The sequence below is a fragment of the Patagioenas fasciata genome, chromosome 2 (assembly GCF_037038585.1).
Source record: "Patagioenas fasciata isolate bPatFas1 chromosome 2, bPatFas1.hap1, whole genome shotgun sequence".
In the NCBI taxonomy this organism is placed as follows: Eukaryota; Metazoa; Chordata; class Aves; order Columbiformes; family Columbidae; genus Patagioenas; species Patagioenas fasciata.
Genome location: NC_092521.1, coordinates 123,133,723 through 123,148,574, shown reverse-complemented (window position 1 = coordinate 123,148,574; position 14,852 = coordinate 123,133,723). Strand labels below are relative to the sequence as shown.

Sequence of the window (14,852 nt, the reverse complement as noted above, 5' to 3'; positions counted from 1 at the left end):
AAGTTATATTAAACTCTATCCTAAAAGGGAAAAAAGACTGCGGAAGATAAGTACCTCTTTGAGGTAAAGGCCATTTGCATTTTCAAACTGGATCAAATAAATCTTTCCATCAGTTGCCTCTGAAACATTATAGTGAGGTTTCAATTAATTTTGCACTTACATTCTGTTTTTATGAAGTCTTTTTTCTTTTCTGAGTATCTGTTCAAATTGATTCATGGATTTAAGCACAAAAGGAGAACAGACTTCACACTGATTCTGCCAGATGACTAGGATATTAAGAAACACAACAGGCAGGTACATTTGATTAATATATCTTTATTTGATGGCAAAACTATTCTGCATCGTTAGGTTTTTCCAGCTAACACAAACATTCTTGTATTTTAAGGGATTCAGTGAGATTGAATAGTCAAAATATCACTAAGGGCTTAACAACAGGAAATCAGGTCATAATCATTTTCATTCTGATTTCTCACTGGAAGTATTTTTACTGAACATGGTTGAATCTGGCAGCAGCTTTAACAGCAGATGATGATGTATTTAGCTGTATTAGCTTCCCAAGGAAACGAGTTATTTTTGCACAGGTCCCTTGAACGGTTTGCTTAAAGCTGAAATCATCCTGCAGGTAAAACTTTGGGTGGAAAAGTATTTTGACATTTTCTAGAATTATTATCTCTTTAGAAACAACTTTAAAAGCTTCTGAAAAGGCAGAAACGATTCATGAAACAAAAAATACACAAATTCTCTAAGCCAGGCTATTAAAACATGGAAATCTGAACTGCCCATAGAGCATATACAATTGGTTCAACTCATAATCCTGGCACTTATGCCAAGAGGTACAAAATCCACGTGGTTTTAGTATTAGCTATAACTTCAGCTAGTAACTAATCTGTGTATCTATATACAATGAAAACAGCTCCCTTTATACCATAGTTTGCAAAGTTAACACGGAAGGACTTCAAGCTTAAACATTTGTTTCCCTGTCATTCATGAAGACAGGTGTCATTCAAAAAATAGTACGTTATCCTAGGAAAAACAGATTTGTCTTAATTTTATGTCTACTTAAAATAGCAATAGAGACTGCCTTTTCTTTGAGCAGGTTTATATCACCTTTGTCCGTGTTCCAGAAAAATGTTTGGTGATAATGCACTTTTTAAGCTGAATGTATCTCCACTCGATGAGTGTCGAGAAGTTGCTTTTCCACATATCAGTAAAGTCTCTGCTTCTTTTATTTCCATAGCTCTCTTGTAAAGTTCAGCTGCCTTCTCAAAGTCACCCCCTTCATAGCTTTGGAGTAGAGTAAAACAAAGTTGAGAAAAATAAAACAAGTCTCTCAATTAATTTAAACTGAAATGCACACCATGCTATCAACAAAGTGTACTTAAGGCTCTCTGCTTTCCTAGTAGGTACACAATACTGGAATGTTTTTGTTTCATCTGGTAATTTTTATAGTAATTTGCTTTTGTAAGGCTAAACTTATAATCTTACCTTAGCACAGCCAAGTTTTTCAGAGTTTCCCCCACACGAGGATGCATGGGACCAAAGCTGTCTTCATAAATCTTTAATGCACGTTCATAAAGAGGTAAAGCTTCAATCTGCTTTTTCTTTGGGTAGTAGAAAGTTGTTTGTTACTGACATGTATTACACTTGCTGTTCTTTTTCCCAGCATAGTATCAACACATCCTAGATGCAAAGTCATGCATATTTAACACAAAAAGGTGTTTTGATTTCTCAGATGAGGAGGGTAATTGAGACTGTCAAAGCAATTGGCTTACACTTGCACATGCAGTTCCCACCAATAATTAGGGTCTGGACTTCCTAGGCAGTTTTGAAAATCTCAATCCTGAGTGTGGAGTTACCAAATGCTCTTTAATTTTACGTGAGGCAGCTTTAATGCCTGTATAAAATCACATTGCAGAAACATAGAAAACAAGAAAACAATCTGCAGCTCACTCCTATTGATGCTAAGTAAAGAATTCATCACGATGATTGCATCTCCTTTGAATCTCATCTTAGTTGTAGATTAGAAAATCTACAGCCTTCTCAGATTTTTAGTTACAGAGAGTTGCAGTTCATGCAGGTGGGCACTCTTTATAAATTTCAAAGGATTATGCTGCCCTCCAAGTCAGTGGTGGAGCTGCGTTCCATCATACTGTGAGAACCACCGTATCACTGGAGATGCTCTACTCTAGCTCTAGTTGTATAAAGCATCTGGGCATTTTGAATACTCTAAAGAGCATTAGCCCAAGTGTCCTCGTGAAATGCCAGTCAAGCAATTATCTGTTCCCTGTGTACATTTTCCTTGTCAAATATCCTTTCAGCTTTCAAAATGGAACCTAAGAATTTGCAAGTCTTATAAGGCATTCCTGTTTTAAATGTTTTACATGTAATCAAGTTTCTTTGGCATCATTTAAGCACAAACCACTAAAAAAAAAAAAAAAAAAAAGAAACCAAACACCAAGACAGGAATAATGAACACGTTAAGACATGAAAAACTTACCATCTGACAATAAAGGACAGCTAGATTTACCAAAGCAGTTGCCACACTGGGGTGTTTTGGGCCAAAGGACTTCTGTCGAATTTCAACCGCTAGTTCATACAGAGGAACAGCCTTGTCAAGCTTTCCCTAGACAGGGAGAAAATGATTCAGTTGTCTTGCATCAAAATGGTAACTGTAACATCTATTTTAAACAAAAAGCCTTGGAGAAGATGTAACTGTTTCCAGAATAAGGGTTTAACTTTGTTTAATTCATAGTTATATTCTGCATCTAATTTTCCAAAGTACTGAGCATATGTAACTCCCAGTTAATGTGTTTCCAAGCTACGTCTACTTCTTTCTTTTTTAATTTAACTTTTTCCCCATGTGTCTCATCGAGAAGGCTGTTAAAAAGAATTTTCAGTTGTTCTTTTATCCAAACATTTTTCTCCATTTGTATTTCCTCATACTGCCATAAGTGAGAGCAGAGCTTATTTTTTGTCCCAAAGGGCCTAAATTTAATTGGTGATACAAGAACAGGAATGTAGCTGCCTTAACTGTTGAGCACTTTTCTGCTTACTGAGGAAGGATTCACATCACCTTTTCTGGAACAGCCGCAGTATCCAAAGCCATTTCAAGTACCCATGCTTCCCATATTGAGGCTTCGGCTTCTTGACTTTCATTTCTCTAAAATACCCCTGTCATATTCTAATTTTATTGTAGGTTATTTTTCCAGCAATTCTGTTTTCCTCCAAATTTAAATCTGCTCACACATTAACTGGATGTACTTCAGAAGTATGCTTAGGCTTCTATTATTAGAATGTGAATTGTTATATTCAATAGCATTTAGAAATTAAATACTGCAAATATTCATTGTATAATGGTTCACTCTAATTGCAAAATTCAAATCAAATTTTCTCCTTATATTTTAAAGTATCACTCAGCCACGGTTTGAAGATAATCAGTTATTAATCTGGAATAAATACTTACTTATAATTGTCATTTTCTACATCCAATTCCTGTCCCTTCTCTTCCTCCACTCTTCCCTGCATCACTACTTCACCATTAATTTTAATTTGTGCTCCTTCAAACTAGCAAAGACCTTTTTGATGCAAATATTGAGTGCTTTTGCAGTTTGTAGCAGCATGAAAATTAGAAGCTGAAGCGAGCAGAGAATATGTGACCCAAAACAACTTCATGCACATAACAGCCTGCTACAATTAAGCAAAAACACAGGAGCATTTGATCCAAGGGATTATCTTCAAGGAGGCTTTTCTCTTTGAAAAATGGGAAAATGTGAAAATATAAAAGCAAAAAATTATTGTCACCCTCTGAATTTGATCTTGGTTCAACAGCTAGAAACCATACACTGCCTCTTACACAGATTATATCAAATGGTTAGAATGACCATTTGCAAATACAAATATTCATAAACCATTTTGAAATAATGAAATGCAGATGTTTATACTACTGTTCATACTATTCCCTGTAGTACATTTTGTGGGGGAGTAACTCTGATTTCACTAAATCAACGTAAGCCGGAGATGGCTCAGCCAGTTTACTTGTAAAGTACTATCTCCCTCAAAAGCCTTCAAGTTACTCTCAATTTGACTGTAAAGTTCAATGTCATTGTGTGAAAAGAACTATTCCTCCACCCTGAAACATGATTTTTCCATTAAGACACATCTGACCAAACTCTTGTACGTCGATGTCATGTAGCAGATAGTGGAGAAGTCAAACACAGCTGGGAAGAGTTTTCCTCACTGCAGCTAAAACACTAGCTTTTAAACAAATCAGAAATTTCTTCGTGGTGCATACTGAGCATGCAGGACACTGAAGACATAATTCATAAAGAGCTTTTCTTTAAACAAACTGTGTTTTGAAAAACTACTGGGCTTTTTGGAAACAGACTGAGGCCACTAACTACATCTTTTATGCATGTATGTAGAGCACCAGTAGCTGACAAAATTCCCACGACCCACTCTTTTTGAACTGAAGACTGTAACAATGCAAGGCATTACACTGATGTTAGGTGATGAGAAAAGGTGATGGGCTTGTGCTTACCATCTTTTTGTACAGCACTGCCAGGTGTTTCACAGTATAAGCCAAGGAGGGATGATCTGGAGCCAGTGCTCTCCTCCTGATGTCTAAAGCTTTTTCATAGAGTTCCTCTGCCTTGTCATAGTGCTGCTTCTCATTGTACAAGGCTGCCAGGTTGTTCAAAGACTGAGCACAGTCTGGGTGGTTGGGTCCCAGGACTCTCTCTCTCATTTCCAAGGAGCGCTTCAGGAAAAGCTCTGCTGTTCTACAGAACACATTTGATCAGCAATATTTTAAAGGTGGTAACATCTGTACAGGGTGAAGTGGCTGTTTGAAACAGAACAAACTCAGCCTTGGAAACTGCACAGATACTGACACCTGGCAATGGACTTTCCTTGGAATAAGTAAATGCCAGATCAGCAATTAATTTACACAGTGAGAAACTAACTATACATTCCAGACACAGTCCTGCTGTGCAGGCTAACCATAAGAGTGTAGACAGAGAGCTAGTTAATATATTCCTGTGCAATCTTGGATCCCACCTGTTAAGGAATGAAAAGCCAGTCTGGCGGATTTCAGCAAATATTACACTACCCCATAGCTGCTCTTTTCTTTGATTCAGCCTACACCTTGAGTTATGCAAGTAATCCTTCCATATTCAAAACATTCTACTGACTTCTGGGCAACTCCTCATAATAGTCAAGTACTTCCACGGATAAAGCAGTAGTAGAATATAAGGTAAAGGTTCCGAATACAGCACATATTTTTCAAGTAACTTTAAAGAACATAAAACATATTACAGGGTTCAACAGACAGCTTTCACACCATAGGGGGAGAGACTAGAACGGGTTTTATATATGTCACGAGCTAGCTTCTCATAATAGAATCTGTCTAGAAGTGACAAAGTAGAATAGACTCTGTGTAATGCCACCATCCAAGCGTTTCCCTGTCAAAAGGGCATATTTTATCTCACTGGAGTAGCGTACGACTATTCCATTAGAGATTTACAGCAGCTCCTCTTTGACAAATAATGGGTGATCCCCACGTACTACGGGCAGCATCCATTATAACAAGGCAGTTTGTCATCCTGACATACACACAAATTTCATGTGACACTATTCCCAAGAGGTCAGCTTAGTAAATTGGAAAAATCCATTAGAGAAAAAAAAATCACATTAGAGAAAAAACGACCATTTATACACAGAACTGTAGGTTCAATTCTGGAGCTCTAAGACAAGTGTCAAAAGGTGCTCACTCTATGCAAGGGTTAGAAGTTGATGTGTGATGTAACATACAACAACTAATAAAGTGACATATTCTTCTGTCACTGATTTCATTCTAACTGCATCAAATAATCAAAAAAATTCAATCTTGGACTTGCTGATTCAGAAGAGAGACAAAATATCCATTTGAAAAAATGACTTAAGCCTTCCCTAGAACAAAATTTATACTTTTGCTCACCTATGAAATAGTGGAAATATGGTCACTTTAGAAGTAGATTGTGTTGGACAGGAGCTATATATGAATAATGTGGAATATAAAATGATCTTGTATGAGATCTGATAGATATCGCTCCTCTATAATCAGTCACTTTGGTGTGACTTCACGAGGGTAAAGTGACGAAAAACTCCACATTTCCAAAAACTGTTAAAAATCAATTCCTTCACTGCAAAGGTCCTGCATTTAACAGAGATTCTGTGTGCAAATTCGAAATCACTATATACTTCTGTAGTTATCCAACAACTACCGGTGACATAAACATCAGATATAGGAAGAACGTAAAAACAGTTCCAGAACTTGCTCTACGCTTTTTTTGCTCTGTACTTGCTTTCTTCTCTGAAAAGATTCAGTTCAGTAGAGTGGGATTTCACACGATTTTACAATTCCCTCAAACAGCTTTAGAGTACTTTTCGACTGAAGAAGCTGACAGGAGGAGTGGCTAGCCATACAATCAGAACTGTTATGTACCTTTTATTCCCCTTCTTCAAGACTCTTGCTTATCTCTATCTGCTTTTACAACACCTTAGTGCTGCTCTGTCCTCTTTCGCCCTTAAAAAGGCCACCAGGGTAAAAGCCTGAGGATTACAAGCACGATGAGTATTTAACTCATGATTTCTTGTAATACTGGCATTTTAAGTGTTTTTTTTTTCCGAAAAACAACAATCCTGCTGTTGGAGGAAGAACACTACAAAGAAGGGGCACAAAACAGGGAGGCTGAGTAGAGAAGGCAAGAATTTCAAGAGAGAACTGGTCTTTGCAATGAAGGCTAGTTGACTTTAACTGTGGAACATCAATTCTGAATGCAGCAAATGCACTGACTTTGTAAATACTCACATGCTAACAGGTAAACTCTAGAAAATCTGAGTGTATTTCGCAGTAAACAAAAACCAGTAGAATTAATCAGAAGCAGCATCATCCTGAGCATTTCATAGAACCATTTTGGTTGGAAAAGACCCTCAAGATCATCACGTCCAACCATTAACCTAACACTGGCACTAAACCATGTCCCTAAGAACCTCATCTACACATCTTTTAAACACCTTCAGGCATGGTGACTCCACCACTTCCCTGGGCAGCCTGTTCCAATGCCTGACAACCCTTTCCGTGAAGAAGTTTTCCTAATATCCAACCTAAACCTCCCCTGGTGTCACTTGAGGCCATTTCCTCTTGTCCTATCGCTTGTTATGTGGGAGAAGAGACTGAGACCCACCTGGCTACAACCTCCTTTCAGGTAGTTATAAGGAGTGATCAGGTCTCCCCTCAGCATCCTTTTCTCCAGGCTAAACAGCCTCAGTTCCCTCATTTGTTCCTCATCAGACTTGTTCTCTAGACCCCTCACCAGCCTGGTTGCCCTTCTCTGAACTCTCTCCAGCACCTCAATGTCTTTCCTATAGTGAGAGGCCCAAAACTGAACACAATATTCAAGGTGGGGCCTCACCAGTGCTGAGTACAGCAGGACAATCACTTCTCCAGTCCTGCTGGCCACACTATTCCTGATACAAGCCAAGATGCTGTTGGCCTTTTTGGCCACCTGGGCACACTGCTGGCTCATGTTCAGCCGGCTGTCAATTAGCACCCCCAGATCCCTCTCTGCCAGGCAGCTTTCCAGCCACTCTTCCCCGAGCCTGTAGCACTGCTTGGGGTTCTTGTGACCCAAGTGCAGGACCTGGCACTTGGCCTTGTTAAACCTCATACAACTGGCCTCAGCCCATCGATCCAACTGGTCCAGATCCCTCTGTATGGCCTTCCTACCCTCCAGAAGATCAACACTCCCACCTAATTTGGTGTCATCTGCAAACCTACTGAGGGTGCACTAGAACTCCTTGTCCAGATCAAATCTTGATCCCAAGTCTACATTTAATGCTATTTCTCAATGCTTTGGTTCCATTTAGATGTATGAGAACACTCAGTGGATGTATCACAATTAATACAACTTACTCAAGATTATTCTGCAGGTAATAGAGGACTCCAAGCTCATTGAGGGTTCGAGCATTATCTGGTGTATCCTTGCTTAGTGTGAGCTCTTCCAGTTGCAGGGCTCTTTGACGAAGCAGAGCAAAGCCACACTGCAGCAAAACACAAGGTAAGGTAAACCAATCATCATTACTTTTAAAGTGTACGGCTCAAGACAGAAAATCGAAAGACCCAGTTTGGTAATAAAGGAGCCCAACAATCCTACTTAGATTCTGTTTTCAAGCTAAATGGCACATAGGCATTCTGCTTATTTGCAGTCTAACAGTAAATTCCACCAAAAATGCTCCTGGGACATTTAAGTTACTGTGCTGCCATACAGTTGTTGTATCATACATGCTAATTTGCTTGAACTCCACAGGTCAAATAACCAGATCAAATTCTTAGGTTTATAAGCTAAAAACATAAAATCAAGTTAATCTCCTATCCTTAATGCCATATATAAATACATAGAAAGTATTACTCAAGGCTTCACATGGAGCTTTGTAAAATGGACTGCCAAGCTAAAGCTCACATGCAAAGTGAATTACAAGTAAAAAGTGCAGTCATTGTTACACACTCCACCTTTTCTTGATCTTTGCAGTCTTAATAAAAAAATATTTGTGCAGCATAAATTATTACAGAAATGGACAAATTTTTTTTTATTTGAGCACTGTGGAAACCACAATATTCTTACGGCTTTTCCTTCCTTTCACTAGAGCTACAACTAGAGCTCTGGAGTTACTAGCTAAACTCTTATAGTACAGGCACTACAAGATAAACAAACCTTTTTGTCAAGAATGACAAGAGGAATTCTGTAGCTAGAAAACATGGCAGAAAAAAATAGGGAAAAACTCAGTATGGCACCTAATAATATTACCGGGATTATCCACTGCAGCAAGCACTGTGTTCGCTAGAATTTGTAGGATAAATGTCTTAGTTATTCTGACAACCACCTTCTTCCATTGCCCCTTTGACAGCCAATTTTTATCAGCACTAATTCTGCACCCCTGAAATGTAAAGATCCACTTATTTCTTTTCCACCTCTCTCAACTCCATACCAGTTGTACTGATGCATCTCCACTTGCAGAAGTTGAAAGGGGAGTCACTAAAGCTGCTGCTGGGCTACTTCACTACCTATGCCCTCAATTATTGAAAGCACTGGAGCTTTGTCAGCTCTGCAGACACACTTTATCATCTATTTAGCAGTGCCACAACATGCCCTGCACTTTTATTAAATATCAAACATTTCCTTACCAGACTGCCTTTCCGCCTTGCTGCTTTTTGGCGTATTTTGAAGGACTTTTTCCTCAGTTGCTCAGCTTGTTCATATCTGAAAACAGGTATTTAGAGTGTTAGAAGAATTGACAAATGTAGCACCAATGATTATTATGGAAATCTTCTATGGAAAGCTTCTAAATGACCTGAGTGTACAAATTTGAGGAGAATTTAAGGCAATGCTCCTCTTTTATCTCTAGAAGTTTTTTGTTAAACTTAGCACAAAAATTGGCCCCTACATAGAGAGGAGAAGTTGAAAGGGGAGTCATGGTTGCATTGGAACTTCTGAAACTCTAAAAAAGAAACTAAGAAACATTTCAGCTTCAGGAAGAAAATCTTTGCTGTTATTTTTTACCACCTCCACACAAAAGAACAATACCAGTGTAGTTAAGCTCACTTGTTCTGCTTTTGGTATAAGGTTGCAAGTGCATCAAGTTCACGGGCTACTCGAGGATGTTCAGCTCCATAAGCATTTTCAGAGATTTCCAGTGCCTGTTTATACAACTGTTCAGCATTTCCAAACTTCTTCCACTGAACATAAACTCCTGCTAGCTGGTGGAGTGATTGTGCCACCCTTGGGTGGTCTGGATCCAGAGCAGTCTCTCGAATCTCCAGAGACCGCTGCAGAGGAGCTACAGCCTGTAACAATGAAGTTCAGAATATGATGGCAGCAGGCAGTATCCTGTATGCTACAATAATTTAACAACTGCAACAGAAAGCACACACCAATCTGCTTAATTTGCCTCCTTGCTGATAGGACAATCTCTAAATGTACTTACCTGACTGAGAAGACCTAGGTCCTTAAGAAACCGTCCCAGGGTCTCATAAAGATCAGCCAGGCAGATCATACTTTCCTCTCCCTCACAGCTTTTTTCATATTCTTTCAGAGAGTCAAAATACTCAGCTGCCATAGAGCTCTTATCTTTCCCAACCAGCTGCCAGTAACTCAGCAATTCTGCAAAATGTCCCCTGTTTCAACAAGGAAATAAGAAGCTCATCTTATCTCTGATACCCCTCTATTCAGACTGATGCTAGCTTAGAAGAAAAGGGCCATATGCATGAATTTTGTCTTTACACTACAGTGTCTACACAGATAACCCATGGAGACTAATGCTGTTCAACAGCAGCATTCATCCCTTCACCAACCCCCAGGTATTAACAGAACAGAAAAAATAGATTATTTACATGACAACAGCATGCAGCATTGCAGCCTGTACTACTTTAATCTATATCAGTTTCTGATTTATATTGACAAGAATTACTTCAAAATGTTTCTAAGTGCCAAAGCAGTGGCTACCTTTGTACCTTTTGTAAAGGTTTTGGGATACAAAGAGATTCAGAAGACACTTGTGCAGCTTTTGCTTATCACCCTGCTGTTGGAAGAGCCAGGGGAGTTCATCTGCGCTTCTCCAAGTCACTCGGTCTCGACTATTGAAAGAAAAGCAAATCAAAAGGGAAACTCAGCGGCCTAACGGAACTTGTCAATTTGAAGTGAAAACTAAGCAAGTGTGCAATTTGCCGTATCTGAATGTCTAAACAGAGTACTATTAGACCTATGTACACCATTTCCTCACATCTTCATTTTAATTTCACCTCAGAGGGCTCTGGAACTCCCAGGTACCTCACAGGAAGCTGCTCCTTCCTCCCATATGGGCTAATCTGTGCCTGCTAGCACAAGACTGCAGCCCTGCAGCAGCCCACTATCCCTTTGTGCCTCATTTGCCTGGCAAACTGAGGCCCTCTTGGCTTTCTGCTACCCAAGTGCATGCTCTGGGAAGCAGTAAGCCCTCGCCCGCAGCTGGGACACACTCACTCAGGACTATAAATGCAAATCAGCTTTCAAGTTGGATATGAACTTGCAGCTGTTCAGCTGTTCTACTGGACCTCCTCTTGTCTATGTGCTAATTGCTTGCTCGACACAAGTGGTCTTCTGCCGCTTCTTCGTGTTCCAAGCCACCTCAAATTTCCCAGAATGTACTGAGAGTTAAAAATCTACATGTAGTCCATTACCACAAAATAACTGACATGGTATGAATATATACCCTAACTTTTCATATTATAATTTTATTATATGCCCATTCCCCTCCATAGTCCTCAATCTTTTCTGAGATTAAAAAGCAACGTATCAATAATAAACTGCTAAACTGGTAACTAGGGCTTTACAGAGCTATTCTGCCGTAACAATTTACTGAAATTAGACAAATAAGCTACAGAAGAAAACAAAAATATCCATGAGGCATAAAGCCTGCAATTTAGCTTATCTTGAGGAATTGCGACCTACCTTAGCTGCATGGTGAAATACTCCACTAGTTTTTGTCTATAGGAAGAAATAACATTTTCACCTTCTTCCATATACTCCAGCCTCACCATCTCCCAAGCCTGAAAGAGAGTATAATTAAGAGAAAGAGAATGCATTTAATTTTTTATTAAGTGCTGAAGATACACAGGGTGCTATGATAGATTTCTTTAACACATCTCCTGTTGTAGAACTGAAATTCTTTTGATGACAAAGGCACTATGAACAGACTGTCTTACATTAGAGAAAAGCTCTGGTTGTTCAGATAATATTCCCTTCTCCTTCAATTGTGCTTGTTTTCTTGTGGACTTAGTGTTTTCTAGGACACATGGAGTTAATAACAAAGCAGAAATTTCTGATGGTTTTACATGTCAGGTTTTAACTGCTGACCAATACTGGTATCACAGCTGTAGTAGCTGTCAAGGTGATTCTAACATCAGACCAGATGTTAAGGAAAATAGACGAGCAAACATAAATATACCACGACCTACCTAGTTAACAACAGAACTTAACTAAAAAACAGAGGGGCTTAGGGGGTAGAGTTTCACTTGCATGTGTTTAAAATTACAAAATTTACCTGGAGGTGCTGGAACTTTAGCAAACCACATCCATATGTCAGCAAACACATTTTGTGCAGGCTGTGAACAAGTGAGGCTAACACTGCAGAAGACAGTTCAGGATAAAGTTCCATCAGTTCTGACTCACTCACACCATTGTGGCTAACACCAATGACACACAGTATCTACAAAAAGCAGAAAAATTATTTTACAGAGTTAAGAATATTTGCTGCAGAGCTCAGTTACACTGAAATTCCAAGAAAAATACTGTATATCACTGTGTATAACTTCATATGTCAAGGGAGAAAAAAAATCCCGCCTACACAAGCCCTTTCCCTCTTCTGTCCTCAAAGTATAACTCTTAGTGCTAATGGATTAATATTCTAATAGATAAAGCACCAAATGGGACACTCTGGGCCAAACAAATGGCTTCTTAGACTTTTCTCTAAAACACTGGGGGAAAATAACCCCATTATCACAAGGAATCTCCATGTAAGTAAGAATGCTGAAGATCTTATGCTGCTAGAACCAAAGAAATTCTAGCAATTATCGAGTATCATGTCCTCGTAAAAAAAAAAAAAATGTTCCACACAACAGGGAAATTCTGCAATGGCAGGAAGAGGAATCAGAAATCTGATAAGTGATGCCCTGTATTCAAAGATGCCAGTTTTTGATTACATTTACCATGCTCAGTGTAGTTACTCATTGGATCAGGGTAGTGATCGGCAAAGAAGCGCTAATTCTATATCATATTATGGTGGAAAAGTTCTTTGTTTTGTTCGACAATGACTTGGTTGAAATTTAACACAAAGCAGTCATATGTTCTATAGTTATGCAATAGATATGCTTAATAAAACTGTTCCTTCTATACTAATAATACAGTAATCTCTGAATACATATGAACCGACGTAACATATTTACTTTCAAGAAACACTCTTTCCAGGAAGGATATACATTACCTGTAGAAATATTGATGCATTCTCTGCTTACCTCTCTCAAAAGACCTTTCTCTTTATCACTCTGCAATGACACTTGAATTGATCTCAGAATGAGCCTGTACAGTGATACCGTGTCTTGACATTGGAAACACTGTTGAAGGGTTTCATCAATATTTCCTGTATTTCCGACACTATGCAGAAGGACAAAAAGAGCACAGTTTAGCGTACTAAATTTGGCTGAGTAAGATGAATTGAAACTACTGAGGAGGTCTATCTCAAAACTGCTCTGAATTCCTACTGTGTTTAAAAGGTACACAGCATCTGGTGAGATTAAACACAGAAGAGGTGAATACCCAAAGCCACCTTCTGTCCTATTGTCTCATTTTTCTAAATAATTGCAACATTTTTATTAAAAAAAAATGTGTTGCAGTGGTTTTTCCCTCCAGCAGGAGTACTAAATAAGAACATCAGGCTGGATAAAGATGCTGCTGTTTCATTTAATGCATTTACAAAGCATGTTTTCAAGATCAATTAAGCATTTTAGGACATAAAACAGAAACAAAAAAAAGAAAAAGAAAATCAGTCACCCAGAGTAAATTATCAACCAGTGTATCATCTGGGAGTCTCTAAACTAAAAACGTGTCTCTCTCAACAAGATGAAGTCTAGGTTAATAATACGGCAATGCACTAAGTATTCCCTTGCACAAGAGGGAAGATTAATTTCCTCCACAGCAGGAATTACAGGGAAAAATACCATATGCAGGATGTTAAACTAAACAGTTGCCGAACTTCCATTTAGCATTAAAAATCTATGAGGCAAACTATCTGGTACATCAGTAAATACAACAGACCTGAATTAAACTGTTTAACAAAAAGATACCACATTCTCCAAATACCTTTAAAAAGCACTGAAGCAACTAACATACCGAGGAAGCAGAACAACATTAAAATAAAATAAAAACAGAGGAGCTGAAAACAGACAGATAGAACTGCATTTACTATCAAAATGGTGATTGTACACACTTTGATCTTTCTTCCCATTGTTTTCACAGTTAATGAAGTGGGAAAACTTTGTACACTGCTCTGTTTGTTCTTAATGAGATTTGTTCTGCGTTAAATGAGTGTATTTCAAAATGCTAACAAACCTACTTTATGTCTTCTAATCTAGTGATGAGCACAGTCATCTCAACTTACCAAGCAATGGTTTTGCCCAAGAGAGTAACATATAAAGCATTGCAAGTTGCGGCAGAACGACAATGTCTCTCAAGCTTCTTTTCCTACATTTGAATGAAAATCCATGAGCCAAGATGAAATTAACCATACCAATAAAATGTTCACTGACAAGGAAATAGAAGTTCTAGATAAGTTTCTATCTAGAACATCTCAAGACTGTGACACGATAACTACCACAAAAAATACTGCTTTTTTCTAGTTATAGGAGTATATAAATGAAGGCATCCTTCTGAATTTAAGATTAAAAAAGCAATGATCTAATCATTACATCTCTCAAGGATCACCTTACAGAATCAGTCTCCAAGAGAAAGAGGTAAAATACCTTTTTCCCCACTCTGCCAATAATTTTTATAGTATTATGCAACACCAAACTTTCTATTGCTCTAAATTAAAAGAACGTGTTTACAGCAATATGTGCAACTCCGCTGTTTTTGTGTTAATAATTTATGCTGTTCCATCTGTGTTTGAGCACTATGAGCCATGGGGTAAAAATGCTCAAACCATGTCCCATCTTGAGCAGTATTTACTTAGCCAAATATAATACTTCCTTTTGGCAGCTGTGCTTATTTCATCTTTCCATGTTTTAA

General features: G+C 38.4%; 1 protein-coding gene across 1 annotated transcript in view; it reads right to left on the bottom strand.

The window, feature by feature from the left end:
* Positions 1 to 299: 299 nt before the first annotated feature.
* NPHP3 (nephrocystin 3) overlaps positions 300 to 14,852 on the bottom strand; it is a 30,841-nt gene continuing 16,288 nt past the window's right edge. The window contains exons 15-27 of the mRNA XM_065832224.2: positions 14,227 to 14,309; positions 13,085 to 13,223; positions 12,115 to 12,279; positions 11,523 to 11,620; positions 10,547 to 10,669; positions 10,021 to 10,210; positions 9,639 to 9,880; positions 9,221 to 9,296; positions 7,952 to 8,079; positions 4,538 to 4,778; positions 2,498 to 2,623; positions 1,486 to 1,601; positions 300 to 1,284 (exon numbers count right to left, since the gene is read on the bottom strand). Of these exons, the coding sequence (XP_065688296.1) occupies positions 1,104 to 1,284; positions 1,486 to 1,601; positions 2,498 to 2,623; positions 4,538 to 4,778; positions 7,952 to 8,079; positions 9,221 to 9,296; positions 9,639 to 9,880; positions 10,021 to 10,210; positions 10,547 to 10,669; positions 11,523 to 11,620; positions 12,115 to 12,279; positions 13,085 to 13,223; positions 14,227 to 14,309 (1,908 nt within the window). The 3' untranslated portion in view covers positions 300 to 1,103. The remainder of the gene's footprint in view (positions 1,285 to 1,485; positions 1,602 to 2,497; positions 2,624 to 4,537; positions 4,779 to 7,951; positions 8,080 to 9,220; positions 9,297 to 9,638; positions 9,881 to 10,020; positions 10,211 to 10,546; positions 10,670 to 11,522; positions 11,621 to 12,114; positions 12,280 to 13,084; positions 13,224 to 14,226; positions 14,310 to 14,852) is intronic.